The sequence below is a fragment of the Arvicola amphibius genome, chromosome 10 (assembly GCF_903992535.2).
Source record: "Arvicola amphibius chromosome 10, mArvAmp1.2, whole genome shotgun sequence".
NCBI classification, from domain to species: Eukaryota; Metazoa; Chordata; class Mammalia; order Rodentia; family Cricetidae; genus Arvicola; species Arvicola amphibius.
In genome coordinates, this window is record NC_052056.1 from 57,712,579 (window position 1) to 57,730,265 (window position 17,687).

The window sequence follows — 17,687 nt, forward strand, 5'->3', positions numbered from 1 at the left end:
TATCACGTGTTAGTAATGTGTCAGCATCTTCTCATGCATCTCCGTGAGTCACTGCCTTCTGCTGCTCTCTGATTGGTCCAAGTGTTCTCAGTGGCTCCTCCCAGTCCTTCCCTCTTCAGAGAACCTAGATAGGTAGTGTCTGCCAAAATTAGACGTCATTCATAAGATCAGTGGTTAGTGAGTCCAGGGATCTGTGAGAAGTGTTGTGAATGCCCACAAATGTCTGCACAGTGTGGGGTGGGTACGTGAATCTTCTCACAGGAAGTCACGGAACACGGGCATTGAGGCTGCTCAGGGGAGAAAGTGCTTGCCTCGCAATCCTGATGACTCCAGTTTGATCTCTGCATCCCACAGTGGAAAGTTGGAATCAGCTCCTGAGTGTTCTCTGCTCTCTACATGTGTGCTATAAAATGAGCATGCCTACACTCATGCATGTGTATTACATGCGCGCGCGCGCGCGCGCACACACACACACACACACACACTAATAACATTGTGATTCAAAATCATAAAAATCGGGAGACGGTTTTCCCAGATGAGGGGAAAAGCCCACTTGCTCAAGGCTGCAGTCATTCTGAAGTCAGTGGTCATGTGTGTGACTAGTGTGTTTACCACACATAGAAGGGACTCATTAGATGATAAATTCAACCAACACTAGAATGTCAGAGACTCCATTGGCTTTGGATCCAAATGAATTGATGAACTAAATGGCTTAGTTTTGTTTGGTGGGGAGGGGTCTCCTCTCACCTGCCTATTACAGAGGTTCTGACCTTTGTAGCCCTGTGGCTGTGACCTTCCGGTCACACCTCAGTTCTCGTTCCTCTCTAAATGCTAGTCTGTGGCTCTGTTGAGGCTTCTCCTCCTATGACAGCATTTTAAACTGAAAAAGCTGTTTCTAGGTGATGAAATGAATTATTTTGGTAGATGATAAGAGCTGAAATTTTAAATGTTTACTGAAGTAAAATGTAATTGGTTGTGTTTTAGCTCTTTGGGGGGCCCACCACCCAGCTCCCAAATAAATACACACACGGAGGCTTATTACTACTTATAAAAGCCCATTGTTTCTCTCCAGCTTTTCTTTAACTGAAATTATTCTGACTCCCTTTGCCTCTGGGCTTTTTCCTTGTCTTACTTCCGTATACCTTACTTTCCCTTGTACTCCGTGTCCTGCTGTGTAGCTGGGGGACAGGCCTCTGCCGTCCTCCTCTCCTTAGTCTCTCTTGCTTCTCCCTCCAGATTTCTCCTTCTATGTATTCTCTCTGCCTGCCAGCCCCGCCTGTCCTTTCTTCTGCCTTGCTATTGGCCATTCATCGCTTTATTAGACCATCAGGTGTTGTAGACAGGCCAAGAATCACAGCTTCACGGAGTTAAACAAATGCAACATAAACAAAAGTCACACACCTTAAAGTAATATTCTACAACAGTTAACACATAAAAGTAGCAGATCATTGGCATAGCAGGCTACATGTTCACAAAGAGATGTGTAACAAGGAGTCAAGATAGAGAACCAGGATGTTCCACAAGTCCACCAATCCTCTTCCAATCACAGCCACCTACCTGAGAACTAAGTGGAGCCGTGGAGCCGTTTGCAGTATAAACATACTGCTATAGGCCATTGTCGCTCGGGATAAGAAATAGTTCTCTTTAGAATCTGGCTGTGAGGAAGGCACCTCCCTAGCCCGCTCATCCACTAGTTAACAAGTAATTGTCATTTGCCTGCTGAGAGTCTGGCCATAACTGAGGACACACATAAAACCTTAAGTCACGTGAGCTTAGTCTCTCTCCCCCTGTAGGTCCCAGCTTCTCACTTGAGTGAGATGAAGTTGAGGGGCCATCACATGTGTTTCTCTCTAACCTTGTCTGCCCTCGTTCCTTTGCTGAATGTTACGGTGTTCTATACAGTTCTGCTGACAGTTCTGCTGGCTTAACTCAATGTCTCTGTGCAGTGTAGGAATGTGTTAGAAACCTTAAACATGACTAATGGTATAGTGTTAGTCTAGCCTTAGTGGACTGAATTCAGTTAGCCTGTGAGTAGAGGGAGAAGCTGAGGAGCCTAAGTGGTCTGTTCACTGCCCCCTCTGTAGTGGCAGCTCCACAGCAGCAGTTCCTATGAGCAGTGGTGGCTCCAGGGAGACTCCGTGTACACTGGGAGGGCCGTGCCCCTGGATCCTATGCCTGCTCCGAACCCCAGAAACCTAGACAGAACGCAGATACCCAAGACAGGTTACAAGTGGCTGATTAGTGATTAACTATTTGTCTTTGTAGTTCATAAGCCTTCGCTTCCAACAAGTTTATGGGTCTGCCCTTTGTTTCTAGAGACAAAATGAGAAGACAGTTTTAAACATTGGGGAGATTTGTTTTGTTTGTGTTTACTTGTGTTTGGTGTGCCCTGGGCTGTTCATTCCAGCTAGGAACACTTTTCCTGTGGTAGGAGAACATGGTGTTAGTCCTTACCCTGGAGTTCCTATTGTACTCGGCCAGCCACCCTCAAATAAGTTTAGCTTCCCAAAAATTCACACCCTTTTCTTCAGTAACACCTTTCTCCCCATACCCATGCCTTCCCAGATTGGGCCACATCATAAAGCAGGTGGGACTCAACACTTGAGACCCATACCTGTGAGCCTCTGTCTGGGAGCTGCTGATGCCACGGCCTTGAGTAGCGTAAGCTTATTTTTTTTCCATTTGTAAAAAAGGAGGGAGGTCCTTTCTCTGCTTCTTTCAATGAACAATGTCCCAATGTTTTGTAAACTGAAAGTTGATCTTCAGAGTCACAACCACACACAAAGTCATCTGGAGCCATGTTCAGCTACAGAGCACGTTGTAATCATGTGTGCTATCTATGTGCACGCAATGCGTTTTCCCATATGTCTCTAGAAAACTGTTTTCTCTGAAGCATTAGTGAACTTTCTTACACAAACACTTAGAAAAGAATCCTCAAGAGAACACAAGACTCCCAGCCAACTCCATCCATTCCCTGTTGTAGTGGGGAGCTGCGGGCCAGCTTCCCACTGCAAGGCTCCCGGCCACCGGCTAGCTTTACCCGAAATAATTATACGGAAACTGTATTCTTTTAAATACTGCCTGACCCATTAGTTTCAGCCTCCTACTAGCTAATTCTCACATCTCTTGCTTTAACCCATATCTAATAATCTTTGTAACACCACCAGTGGTGTCTCACCAGGAAAGATTCAGCCTGTCTGTCCTGGTGGCTGGCTTCATGGTGACTGTCTCTCTCCCTGAGTAGAGGCATGGCAGTCTGTCTAACTTAGGAGAGGCATAGCATCTGACTGAGCCATCTACCTCACTTCCTTCTTCCTGTTCTGTCTACTCCGCCCACCTAAGGGCTGGCCAATCAAATGGGCCAGGCAGTTTCTTTATTAGCCAATGGGAGTCCTCCATCATTTCCCCTTTTTCTGTTTAAACAAAAAAGAAAGGCTTTAAGTTTAACATAGTAAAATTACATGTAACAACAGTTATCAAGTAAGAATTACAGTTACAATATTAATATCCATTTTATCTTTTATCATAACAAAGGAAAACTATAACTATCTATTCTTCAACTCCATCAAAGACTCCAGAAGGATATAATATTACCTAGGTGAACAAGAAGTAAGCTACTTCCAAAACTCTAGAAATCATAGAGACATCTCGCTGCCTGGACAGTCACCCAAAGTTCCTCTTTACCGTTAGGGCATCCATCTTCAGCCTACAGGCCCATAGTTTCCAGCAGACATTTCCATGAAGCAGGAAATTTCAAAGGCAGTTCAGTCAGTATCTGCTGTGTCCTGCAGAATGTCTCACAGACTCTTTGATGAATCAGGAACCCCGAAAAATCATCTCACTTTTAGGCAAGTTCAGCAGTCCTCTTTCTGCGGGTTCTTTGTGTCCAGTTTATGCCAACAGTCCAGGCAAGTTTCTTTCCAAAATGGCTATCAAACTCCATAAATAGCCTCTTCGATGCCCATCTTCCTCTTGAAGTAGATTGGTGCTGCCGGGAGCAGACGTGTCTCATTGTCATGAAAAATCTTAAGTTATTAAAACATTTAAGTGGAATACTCTGTAGTCTTTGAAAGATATTAGGAATGCCTATCTAACTGAAATATATCTCTATATATCTAGAAAATCTAACTAACATGACTATAAGCTTTACTATTATCAATGATTATCCATTAACAACCTATATTTCTTAATTATACATTACATTTTTAAAATGAACTACACAATCACAATACCTTAATCAGTATCAAAAATACATATACATATAACAAAATTGACCTTAAATCTCTATCAATTAAGCAAAATCTATACCAATGCAAATTATTCATATCTATATCATATCCCCCTTTAAATGTAAAAGAACATTTATAAACAATATTTGGGAATATGGGCGCAGTTATTTCTCTCCAAACTGCTTCCTGCTGAATGGGGACGCTGTTAATCAGATTTTTCATGGTGTAACCTGTGTGCCAGGTTCATCTCAGGCATCAGTTGGGTAAAGTAATTTTCTGAAGGTGTTCACAGCAACCTTTCAGGAGGGCGTGGTTTATCATACCATATTGGGATAAAAGCAATCCATACGGCCTCATTTTCTGTAAAAACAAAAGAAGAATCTCTTTTCCAAAGTATCATATCCTTAGATCCAAATTCTGAAGTCAAGGTATTTTCAAAATATCTATCTTGGATTAGTTCAACAGCATTTATAAACAAATATCTTTTAGCAGCTGTTGCAACTTCCTTAGCATTCAAACAATTCAAAGAGAGCATAATAGCATACAGTATCAAGGTTCTCTGTATATTTTCCATCTTTGTGCAGCTTTGTTTTAACCTCTATTTCTTTTATTTTTACTTTTACTTTTTGAAACAGGTTCTCTGTATATCTTTTTCCTGGAATAACTCTGTAGACCAGGCTGTCCTTGAACTCACAGAGATCCACTGTCTCTGCTTCTCAAGTGCTGGGATTAAAGGTGTGTGCTACCACACCTTGAACTCACAGAGATCTGTCTGTCTCTGCCTCCCAGGCATTGGGATTAAAGGTGTGTCCAGCCACACCTTGAAGTCAGAGAGGTCAATCTACCTCTACCTCACAAGTGTTGGGATTAAAGGTGTGTACTACCACACCCAACTACTCTTTCTTTTTTACTTTTAAGAACTTTAATCTTTAGCCTACATGTATTTTCAACACATTGTAAAACATTTAGACATTTTCTTCGACTTTGAATCTTTCTTTTACTGTATCTCTCTCTTTTTCTGACCACATGAGTCTTTAATCTACCAAACAATATCGATAGGACTAAAGCGTGACTTTGCCAGCTAGATCCAACCCATTAGCTTTCCAGCCTCAGGGCAGAGGTACCAGCTGTAGCCATGTTTCTCACAACTCTGTGGCGGTTCAAGGTCCCTGCCAGCAAGCAAGCTGCAACAGTGTTAAACAACAATCAAAAGCTCCATAGTCAGGACCGCCTGCTTGAAAGAGTCAGAGTTTGCCCTGGCAGGATGGCCCAAAAAGCTGGCATTTTAAAACAGCACAGCTTTTTTTCCTGCTATGGCTGAAAACCAAAAAACATGCAGTTAATTTTCATCAACAGCATTTAAGTGTTTCGTAGCAGGACCTCTTAAAAGAGCTGCAGGGTTTTGTAGCTAAAGCTGAGTCAGGAAGCCTCTCTTAGATGAGAGTGCTTGCTTGCCAGACCCGAAAAATAGAGCTTTATTCTTTCCCAAGCTTTCTCAAGCTTTCTGCGAATTCAGTTATCCACGTGGGCGCCACCATGTGACCCAGACCTTCCCGTGTCTCTGTGGTGGGTACTCAGGAGGACGTCTCCATGGCTACTGATGTATCTGGGTGTCAATCATGACTAAAGTGAGGAATCTCAGTTCTGGTTCCAGAGGAGTCCAGTCCCAGTCAGCTGGTAGAAGCCGCGTCAGCTAAATGTTTTCACTCATCGTAAAAAGGTTTTCTGGGTTAGAAACCAGAGGCTTGGGCTGGAGAGATGGCTCAGAGGTTAAGAGCACTGCCTGCTCTTCCAAAGGTCCTGAGTTCAATTCCCAGCAACCACATGGTGGCTCACAACCATCTGTAATGAGGTCTGGTGCCCTCTTCTGTCCTACAGGCATACACACAGGCAGAATATTGTATGTGTAATAAACAAATAAAATAAAATAATTTAAAAAAATTTAAAAAAAAAGAAACCAGAGGCTTAGATTACTTTGCCAGGTAGTGGGCACTCGACACTGAACTTGTGCAGGGACTGATCTGACCGTGGCCCGTCCCTCGGGACCTAGAGGAAAGGTTGGCATTGAGACTGTACTGTTTCCACTTGGAGAGCATCTGGGCTCCCACTTCCGCTTCTCAAGTACACATAGACACATATGACTTCTGTCTGCTCTCTTGGAAACATGTCCACCCAGTAAAACTATTACACACATTTTTTTTGAGGTTGAATATTTATTCAGGGGAGTTATGAAGGGGGAAGGGAGAGGGGGGGAGAGAGAAAGGGGGAAACAGAAGTGGGGAGAGAGGCAGAGGCAAAGCTGCCTCTCCGAGAGGAAGATGAAAAAGAGCTATTACACACATTTTTAAGTGTGAGCTTGCTCTCTGTCTATACTGAGTTCTAAGGCTTGTTATTCATTAGAAATTTAAGCATGGACCCAACCTTCTGCCCTCTGCTTACATTCCTGGAATAGCCTGTTCTACTGGAATTTTTGTTAGGGGGTTCTGTTTAATCGTTGTTCAGTTCATAAACCTTGGAACCAGTGAAAATAAACCAGTGTCCTGCTATTCTTCCAGAATTAGTTTCCTTTCATGGCTGAAACATTTAGGTATTTTTCCCTTTGAAGAAGCATCCTGTGGTAGCATTCTAAGATAGGTTCTGCATTGCAAATCAGGTCCTGCAAGTTCAGGGCAGTTGCCTAAGCACTGCTTGCAGTGATGTGGTCCTGGGGTGGTACTTATCCTCTCCCTTGCTGCAGTTCTCTCAGCTGCTGGAGGAGAAGAATACCCTATCCATCCAGCTCAGCGATGCCAGCCAGAGTCTCCGCGAGAACCAGCACCACTACAGTGACCTCTCCAAGCACTGCGCTGCCCTGGAGAAGCAGGTGCAGGAGCTGCAGGCGGTAAGGCAGTGGTGGAAAGTGCTCTCAGTTTGCACACAGGGTGTCTGAAGAGCTTCCATCACACCTGCTCCGCTGTTGTTTTTTCTAGGGGCCACCAAATGTAGATGATGTTCCAGGAGCACCCCAGGAAATGAATGGAAAGAGAAAGAGGGATCCGGAGGCCACAGAGGAGCTACAGCCAAGGTAGAGGAGCAGGATTCTCCTCCATCGTACACTGTGTGCAAAGAAATTGGGTGGTAGACAAGAGAGGGTGATGGGTGAACATGATAAAAAGATCTTATCTATGCGTGTGGAAACATCATAATGAAACCTATTGTTTTTTATGGCCAGTGTGTGCTATTTTAATGAAATTGGGTTGTAATCTTGGTGGAGCAGAATTCACCATATGCTCTTAGTGAGTCCTAGTATCTGAATAGTGTCACAGAGTGATGTAAAGATTGAATGCAACAGTACCTAACAGATGTTGTGCAAGAAGTGAACAGTTCTTGTAACACAAGTGCACACACACAGCACTACAAACGCTAGAATTACAGCTGCTCCAACAGGCTTGCATCTCCCCATAGGTATTTTCTGCTGTAATTGTTCTGTAGCTGTACTTCTATGTTAGTTTAGTTTTCCCGTTTGGGGAAATGCTTCCAGCCATGTGACGATGTATTCAAGATCGCATCCTACATCCAGTGATGCCCTTTGCCTGCCTTTCACCCTGCAGATTGTCTGAAGTCCAGCAGCAGCTCTGCAGCACAAAACAAGAAGTGAGCGAGTTAAAGAAGCTGCTAGAAGAAGAGCGAGACCAAAGATTGGCCATTGAGAACGCACTCTCCTTGGCCGAGGAGCAGATCAGACGGTAAGGTGTGGGGAGGCTTTCTGCTCCCTTCTCACCCTCCCTGGCCTCGCTCCTGCACATTTCTGCGACCAGGCTCAGGGTGGGTTACAATCTTAATCTTCCCTTGACTTGACGTGGTCCTGGAGCAACTTGAGCGTCAACACCAAGAAGCAGGGCACCTGTGGGGTTTCGGAAGCCTGTGCTTTCAGGGGCCGTAGCTCATAGGGGTTGGTAATATATTTCCCATCCCTGTTACACCAGGAAGCTTATGTAAGGTATGTGAGGTACACGTTGGGTTCTTGTGTGTGTGCATGTTGGGAGCAGGGGGACAAGGTCAGAGGACAGTGTTAGGTATCTTGGTGTATCCCTTTCTAACATATTCCCCTGAGACAGAGTCTCTCATTGAACCTGGCATTTGCTGATTTTCAGTGACCAGGGGTTATTAGCCATCCTCCTGCCTCCATCTTCTCCCGAGCCCTGGGGATTGCAGGTGCACACAGTCAGGCAGCTTTCACATGGCTGCTGGGGTGGGGATGCAGATCCTCATGCTTGCAAAGCCAGCGCCCTTCCCCCTGAGCCATCTCCACGACCCCAGGGTCAGAGCCTTTCGAGGGCCAAATGAACGCATTCTCATCACCTGTCTGACACCCAGACCTTTGTTTGTTTGTTTGTTTTTGAGACAAGGTCTTTCTATGTAGCTCTGGCTGGCCTGAAACTTGATTTGTAGACCAGGCTGGCCTTGAAGTCACAGAAATCCACCTGCCTCTGCCTCCCAAGTGCTGTCATGAAAAGTGTATGCCCTGTACCTAGCTAGGCAATTGAAATTTTAAAGGTTGTAACCTAAGGGAATACAGAAGACCACTTAAGAATGAGTGTGGCTTGATTTATTGGCAAATGCACTACCTAACCCTGAACTTCCCTTTGCCAGTCACCAGCTTTTGCCCAGCTAGGAGGGCATGGATGTGTGTGTATGATATTGTGGGCCCTCTACCCCGAGTGTGATTGGAAGGACACAGCTGTGTCCTGCTCATTAGCTATTCCACATCAAGGAATCCGGAAGTCACTGTGTGTGAGGAGGTAGTACGGCTACAAGTGTTCTGTTGCTGAATCCCCTTTACGTGGAAAGAAACACAGCAGGCACCTCCATGTGTGTAAGGGAGTCACTGTGTCTGCTGTCTCTTCCCTCAGAATAAACGGAACTGAGGGTGTTTCTGCCTCCTTGCAATGCCTTCCGCAGGGAGCAGGTCTTAGCTGAGATTTCCTCCTTTCCCGTCCAGCATATATACAGCTTTTGTTTTCCACACCGTCTAGGTAGCCTTGAGGGCAGGCTCTAGGGGAACTCACTGCAGCTTGTGTAGTGGCCTTGCAGAGACTTTCCGACCTATTTGTTCAGGGCTGTTTCTCTGCCACTTATGAGAAACCTGGTCCATGGAGAGGCTCAGGACCATTTGAGACAGCTTAGTCAGGATGACTCTGGAGCCTGTGTCTGAACCGCATTAACCTAAGCTTAGCCCCTCCCCCCTTTCCTTCTGACTGGGAGCAGAATGGAGGCCAGGTGTTGGTGATGCACACCTTTAATCCCAGCACTTGGGAAGCAGAGGCAGGTGGATCTCTGTGAGTTTGAGGCCAGACTGGTCTACAAGAGCTAGTTCCAGGACAGACTCTATAGCTACATAGAGAAAACCTGTCTCAAAAAACAAAACAAAAACAAAACAAAACAACAAACCCAGAATGAAGAGCAGGGCGACTAAGTACGGCCCACCTGGACCAGGTCCATGTCAAGGCGTTTCCTCTCTGCTGAAGAAGAGAGCGGCCCATAGAGAAGTGTTCAGTTGATGGAGAATCCCTGTGTGGGGAAGCAACATGAAGAGGAAAGGGGCTTTGCATGCTCCCCACTCCAGTGAAAACGTCTGCCCTGGAGTCAAATGAGTGGCAAATGAGCCCTGGGAAATAGAGCCAGGAGAATCGTAAGTTCAAAGCCAGTCTGGGCTACATAATAAGCCCCTTTCTCAAAAACAACAAAAAAAAACAGGGTGGGGTGAAGAAGGAAGGGGAGAGAGAAATGCGTGAGTTTCTGAATGAAATGTGGTATAGAGGGGGGAGAACATGAGGATAAAGACAAACGGGCATTGGGTTCTAGTTTCATTGATTGTTAGTCTTGCTTGACACTAACCAGCTTCCCAGCCGGAAGCCCCCAAGCCAGCATCCTGAATAGGCAGTTCCTTTACTACTGTGTGGCCTGGCCTATGGGAGAAATCTTTGCTGCCAGTCCCCTAGGGCACCTTCCTACACTGGCCGGGAAGATTCTCATGCAGGGGACATGTGTTGTATCTTTCAACACAGGCTGGAGCAGAGTGAATGGGATTCGGCCCGGACTCCTATCATTGGTGCCTGTGGCTCTCAAGAGACGTCAGTGTTGATAGACATCCCTGGCAGCAGCTGCCGAAGGGTAAGAGGGAAGGACACAGGGAGAGCTCTGCGGTGGGCATGGGCTGAGGTACGGTGATGGACAGTGTTATTGGTGATCAGCCACTGAGGACATTTTCTCCCGGGATGCCCCTCCGCTGTGAGGATGGCATCAGTTGGCTGAGATGCAGAATTCCTGGTGAAGAGAGAGAGCCTTCAGGTGGAGCTGACTTCCTCATCTTGCTGCTGTTGTTGTTCTGTTCATTTCAGACCCGGAGTGGCGCTGGATGGAAGCGGGTTCTGCGTTCACTCTGCCATTCCCGGACCCGAGTGCCACTGCTTGCAACCATCTACTTCCTGATGGTTCACGTCCTCCTCATCCTGTGTTTCACAGGTCATCTATAAACTCCTCACTTGACCACAGCTCTCAGAACTTGTGATTCCTTCATCTCTAATGTCAGAATTGTAGTTTTTAGAACAGCCTTCCCACTTCCAACTCATCCACATCTCCTTGGAAAGTTCCCATAACTACAGAGGTGGCTGTGAGGACAGGTTAGAATGCAAGGCCTGGTGCATCCTGTTTTCTGGATGTCCCTCCAGAGGGGTCCTGACGCCACTCGGGAGCCGGAGCATCACAGCTTCTAGCCTCGAGAACCCCTGAGCTACGGCACGCGGGTGTGACTTATTCTGTCTTCAACGCCATTGTCACCTGCCTCTGTGAACAGGGCTGAGGCAATGGGAAGAGAAGACGAAACACCTGACCCAGACCTGAGAGCAGTGGTCACAAGTGACACCACTGTGCCTGTCCCCCCCTTTCTCATTGTGGACACGATGTCTCCCCTTCTGTGCTCATCACCTGAAGAAGGGAGAGGACTGGTGGCTCACTGATCAGCTCTATGTTCTATGGTGATTACATTTTAGTCACAACATCCCAAGGACTTTCCTGAACTATTGTAAAATAATAAAGTGTTATTTTCGGAATGAAGATTTGTGTGAGGCTGTCTGTCGGCACAGTTGTTACGTACCTGTGTCTGCACTCTGGAGAGTGGAGGAAGGGTGGATGGTTCCCGGAGTACTAAGGTCCTGAAAATCCTCCCTCTCACTGACCAGCCTCAGAGGGCTGTGAGCATCCTTCTAGCCTCAGCTGCTGGAGCCAAAGGAGACAAGGTGGGGGGAAGAAATCAATCCCGAGGGGGGAGTTGGGAGGACCTTGGACTCAACATAGTGTAGAGAACCCTGATGGCTGTTTGGCCTCAAGAGGGAGGGAGTGGGGGTGTGGGTGGAGGGGAGGGGAGGGAAGGGGGAGGAGGAGGGGAGGAGATGGCAATTTTTAATAAAAAATAAATAAACTGGAAAAAAAATAAAAAAAAATAAAAATGTCCAATTACAGCAGGAAAAAAAAAAAAAAAAAGAAATCAATCCCGAGACTGAGTTAAAGGAGCAGCGTTGCCGGGGTGAAGTCCTGAAGCCTTGTGTATAGTTCTGAAAGAACACTGGAAGAAGGCCAAGACAGGAAATGATAAGTTCGGGGTCAGTCTTGTCCGTATAGTAAGTTCAAGATAGCCTGTGCTACATAGCGAGACTCTGTCTCAGGAGAAAACAGCACAACAGCAAAGTCCGTCTCCTAGCCCAAACAAGTCACCTGAGCACGTCTGACTTGAAGATAGAAGGGAAGGGCCACAGCTCTTAACAGCATGGAGTGTGTCAGAGTTCACAGCTCCTGCTTCTTGGAGAAATTCGTCTGGAGTCAGATTTCTGTCAGTGAGCTCAGGCTCCCCACAGTTTCCCAGTAAGCTAGGGAACTTCCTCCCTCCTTTCCCGCGAGTTATCCTTTTGACATCACTTCTGTGTGAGCCTCATTGTAAGTGCTACAGGTAATGAAGAGGTGTTTTTTAGGCTTGCCCTTCAACATTCACATACAGACCAATCTCCCAGGAAGCCTCTCTTGATTGCTCCAGCCCACATCAAATCTTGTTTTTGTTTTCCTCCCTCAGACCAGACCTCTACAACAGTGTTGTAGCCCAGGCTACACCTGAGTGCTGGGATCACAGATGTTTGCTACCACAGCCCCCTGGCTTGTTCTGAATTCCTTTACTATCTTAGATTCAACTGTCCTACGTAGAACACAGAGTGGTCCTACAGCATTCTTGAACGTGTCTTAACTGCTAGGGATGTGGCTTAGATGTAGTCATTTTTATAACTGTCCCATGACCTGAAAAAACTTTTCAAAATACAGGACACAGAAACACTTAACCTTTTTAAGTCCCTAAAGCTTAAGGAACAGCAGTAAGTAGCCGTGGGGACGGTGTGGCAGGAAACGACAGGAAACCTGAAAACAGAACTGAAGCCGCTGCTCAGGTTCTTGCCCTGAAGTGAGAGCAGCTGGTGGGGGCGCCAGGTGTGCATTTGAGGAACCGGAGCTGGGAGCTCTAACAAACAGTGGTAAAGGTGAGTACTCTGAGCTCTGGGAGACTTGGGGAGCACAGGGAAGTGTGGAAGAGAAATCCACATAGCACTTAGTTCTTGTTGAGGGAAGACCTTGCTAATTGCTGCTGAACTTGTGATGTCTTTCAGCCATTTTAGATTCCTCTGTTGATAGTTCTCTGTTTAGTCTGTACTCCATTTTTTTTATTTTATTATGTGTTCTTTTGGTGATCAATTTCTTGAGTTCTTTGTATATTTTGAAGATCAGACCTCTGTCTGATGTGGGGTTAATGAAGATCTTTTCCCATTCTGTAGGCTCTTGCTTTGTTTTGTTGACCATGTCCTTTGCTTTACAGAAGCTTTTCAGTTTCAGGGGGTCCCATTTGTTAATTGTTTCTCTCAGTGTCTGTACTGCTGGAGATCTGTTTAGGAAGTGGTTCCCGGTGCCAATGCATTTAAATGGATTTCCCACTTTCTCTTCTACAAGGTTCAGTGTGGCTGACTTTATGTTGAGGTCTTTGATCCATTTGGACTCGGGTTTTGTGCATGGTGATAGATATGGGTCTATTTTCATTCTTCTACATGTTGCTATCCAGTTATGCCAGCACCACTTGTTAAATATGCTTTCTTTTTTCCATTTGATATTTTTTTGCTTCTTTGTCAAAAATCAGGTGTTCGAAGATGTGTGAGTTGATATCCAGGTCTTCTATTTGGTTCCATTGGTCCTCCTGTCTGTTCTTATGCTAATACCAGGCTGTTTTAAATACTGTAGCTCTGTAGTAGAGTTTGAAGTCAGGAATTGTGATTCCTCCAGAAGTTCTTTTATTGTACAGGATTGTTTTGGCTATCCTGGGTTTTTTGCTTTTCCATATGAAGTTGAGGACCATTCTTTCGAGTTCTGTGAAGAATTTTTCTGGGATTTTGATGGGCATTGCATTGAATCTGTAGATTGCTTTTGGTAAGATTGACATTTTTACTATGTTATTTCTGCCTACCTAGGAGCATGGGAGATCTTTCCACTTTCTGGCATCTTCTTCAATTTCTTTCTTCAAAAATTTAAAGTTCTTGCCATACAATTCTTCCATTTGTTTGGTTAGAGTTACTCCAAGGTTGTGGCTATTGTGAAGGGTGTTGATTCTCTGATTTCCTCCCCAGCCCTTTTATCATCTGTGCACAGGAGGGCTACTGATTTTTTTTAGTTAATCTTTTTTCCTACTACATTGCTGAAAGTGTTTATGAGTTGTAGAAGTTCCTTGGTAGAATTTTTGGGATCACTTATGTAAACTATCATATCATCAGCAAACAGTGAGAATTTGACTTCTTTTCTAATTTGTATCCCCCTGATCGCCTTTTGGTGTCTTATTGCTCTAGCTAGGACCTCAAGAACTATATTGAATAGATATGGAGAGAGTGGACAACCTTGTCTTGTTCCTGATTTCAGTGGAATCACTGGGAGTTTCTTTCCATTTAGTTTGATATTGGCTTGCTGTATATTGTCTTTATTATGTTTAGGTATGTTCCTTGTATCCCTGCTCTCTCCAAGACCTTTATCATGAAGGGATGTTGTATTTTGTAGGCTTTTTCAGCATCTAATGAGATGATCGTGTGGTTTTTATTTTTCAGCTTGTTTATATGGTGGATTACATTGACAGATCTTCGTATGCTGAACCAGCCCTGAATCTCTGGGATAAAGCTGACTTGATCATGGTGGATGATGGTTCTAATGTGTTCTTGGATTTGATTTGCCAGTATTTTATTTAGTATTTTTGCATCAATGTTCATGAGTGAGATTGGTCTGTAATTATTTTTCTTAGTAATGTCTTTCTGTGGTTTGGGTATCAGAGTAATTATAGCCTCATAAAAAGAGTCTGGCAATGTTCCTTCTCTTTCTATTGTGTGGAATAATTTGAGGAGTATTAGTATAAGTTCTTCTTTGAAAGTCTTGTAGGATTCTGAGCTGAAACCATCTGGTCCTGGGCTTTTTTTGGTTGGGAGACTTTGGATGACTAGGAGCCTCTGTTTCTGCTGAGACATTCTGTCTAACTCTTTGTGACATGTTTGAGTAATTTACAATTTATTTAATGTTTCTCTCCTTCCTACAGAAAGGAAGGAGAGTTATGCTATATGAAAGCAGGAATATGGCATTTGGTACTTTGTCACCCACCAAACCCAGAATACAACCTGATGAATGAGTGAGTGACCACAAGGTTTTTACTATATGAATATTCTAGAAAAGACATAAACAAACATGGTGCAGGGAGTTTGAGCCCTTCTGGCATTTTAAGGATGTCACATTCCTTTCATGATTAGTAGTAGGATTTAAATTCTTGGGTGGTTGTGACAGTACTGAGCTTTGCTAGGCAAGTACCCTATGCATTCAGGTTGATTGTGGCGTCACTATGTTATGTTGCATTTTCATTATCTGCCTCCAAATCGCAGATCTAGGTCCTTGTTTCTAAGATTAATTGTTTTACCAACTGACCCGTGTCGTGTGCAGATCTGACCATGTCACTATCTCCTATCCATGTCATTTTATCTCCACTTCTAGCATGGACACAGTTTCCATAACTTACTTTTTCTGAAGTTTTTTTCCAATATTTTATGATACAAATTTGGAAGAAATAATTTTAAACTATGTTTAACAACATGAGGGCATGTTTTGGCTGGTTAAGCCCTATATAAATAAAAAATACTTGTGGTGGCAAAATCTTTCCCAGAAAGCACATTTTGTCACCTGAATGACACTATCTGCCTCTAAGAGTCAAGTCTCAGAGAATGACGATTGTCCATAAATATAGGGTGCCACCTCAACATTTTAGCAAAGTTATTTGAATGAGCGTAGAAACCAAAAAAAGACATTTAGAAGATAAAGATGACAATCTACAGATAACTCATCGTAAAAGTCAGTTAAAAATAGAAAATTGGATTATTGAACACTCAACTGGCAGAAACTATAAAATGGGGACCTTAATCCTAGAGATTGTGTGAGAAATTTCCCTGAACTTAAAGATGTTTCTTTTCAAGATTAAAAGGACCTACACTGTCACCAAGAAAATGTGAAAGGAATTTTAAAAAACTGCAAATTTTCAGAGTACCAAGGTATAGTGGCAAAAAGCTTCAAAACAGAGAGTAAAATAGTGGGCTCTATTTGAGGGAGCAGAATCATGATGGTGGTTTAGCCACACAGCAGGGCTAGAAGTTATGGGAAAGTCTAATAACTTTTAGAAGGTCTTTACTTTGTCGTTATTTTATTTTAAAATCTACATTCAGCTGAACAAAAAGCCAAAAAACCCCATAAAGATATGCAAAGGCTTATAATACTGTTTTTCATGTTTTTCCAATATTTGATTCTTAGTAAGCAGTGGCAAGACATTAAAAGACTTTCAAAAAAATCTATAAATTATCCTAATGGGAAAGAATAATGAAGGGTAAAATTAAAAAAAAAATCAGTTACTGGAATAAAGTGAAAAAATGGTCCCAGAAAGTATGGTCTGCAGTTCCTGAGCTAATCTATCAGAAGCAGGATGTCCGCCTCTAGGAGCTGCCCTGCAGCAGGGGTGTGGAGTAAAGCAGATGGGCACCTCCATCACCCCCTCAGCCCTGCTCTCTAGTCTTCAGTCTTGGTGTAAACTTAGAGCTGAGTTCCAGCATTCACTGTTTAATGTACCTTTAGTTACATTACTCCCTACTTGTTGGATAAATTAGGTTAGCAAAATTCTTAAACCTCAAGTAAGCTGTTTCTTATAAAATTTGTTTTTATGCAAAAACACTCAGTGACTGTCTGTCAGTTTGGACTGTATGACGGTTAGCTCATTTTACCCCTGCTGAGGTCTTGAAGTGCTGGAGACCCATTTAGGTGAGGTCTTCTGTCAGAGGAAGAGAATCAGAATAAGTGGAATAAGAAAGAATAAGAAGCAATAAGGAGACAGTTTTTGTGACCTCAAGGACATTGGAGGGCTATAGCAATTCAGGACACTTAGCAACACGTAATGTCATTCATTGTAACAGTGGGATACAGTTAAGGAGCTCGGGGCCAAAGAGAAGTAGGACACCTCAGTTAGGGACAGAACCTGCATGATGACACATATAGTAATCCCAGCCTCGTACAAAGCTGAAGCAAAACCACAAATTTGAGGCCAGCTTGAGTAGCAACCAACTTGTCTCAAATGGAAGGGAAGGGAAGAGGAAGTAAAGGGGCGGGGTGGGGATAAGAGAGGACAGAAGCGACAGAAGGGAAAATGGATGCAGAAATCATGGAGGATCACAACCTGGCTGCCCATTATGCCCTGAGAGAAGTTTCTTGTGTCTTTCATTTTTGGGGGTCTGGGGTCAGAAACTGGACATTCTAGAGTTGGGCTTCACTTCTAACTCCGGTTCTGTGATTTTCTAGATACAAGGAATTCTGTAATAACAAGGCATGTAGTGATGGCCACAAAACTGTTCTCTTTACAGACAAGTAGAGATCCATATTTGGAGAGCTGTCCTTCTGCCTGGTGACAAGTTACTAGCTGAGCAACTGCCTCCATTTCTTTGTTTAACAAGGACGGAATTATTCGTCTGTGCCCACACCTACAATAAAACTAAGTAAAATGCCTGATGCTTTTGGCACCTTATTTTACTTTATACCAAATCCATAAATGGTGTTGAAAAGTAAATAAAGAATTTGCAGAGAGCTGGATTCCACACAAACACTGTGATGGATTCCTAATGGCTATTCCACACATCTGTTTTTGAGCCAGATTCACAGTTTATAAGAAGTCGTGGTTCGTGTTGCAGCTAACCATCAGTGCCAAGGTTTTATCAACTCTGTAAACAGGAGTCCCAATCTTCAGTAGGTTTTAGTCTTAGAGGAAGGATTGTTCCCAAGAATCCCCCTGAGCCCAGAGATGTCAAATGAAGTGAATTTGATTATTTTAATTACCAG

General features: G+C 44.0%; 1 protein-coding gene across 5 annotated transcripts in view; it reads left to right on the forward strand.

Moving 5' to 3' along the window:
- The window catches only part of Golgb1 (golgin B1), a 59,272-nt gene extending 47,948 nt beyond the window's left edge, over nucleotides 1-11,324 (forward strand). For all 5 annotated transcript variants that reach the window (XM_038344653.1, XM_038344658.1, XM_038344654.1 and 2 more), the window contains 5 exons: nucleotides 6,967-7,110; nucleotides 7,199-7,293; nucleotides 7,820-7,954; nucleotides 10,277-10,382; nucleotides 10,610-11,324. In XM_038344653.1, coding sequence (XP_038200581.1) covers nucleotides 6,967-7,110; nucleotides 7,199-7,293; nucleotides 7,820-7,954; nucleotides 10,277-10,382; nucleotides 10,610-10,744 — 615 coding nt within the window. In that variant the 3' untranslated portion in view covers nucleotides 10,745-11,324. The remainder of the gene's footprint in view (nucleotides 1-6,966; nucleotides 7,111-7,198; nucleotides 7,294-7,819; nucleotides 7,955-10,276; nucleotides 10,383-10,609) is intronic.
- The last annotated feature ends 6,363 nt before the right edge of the window (nucleotides 11,325-17,687 follow it).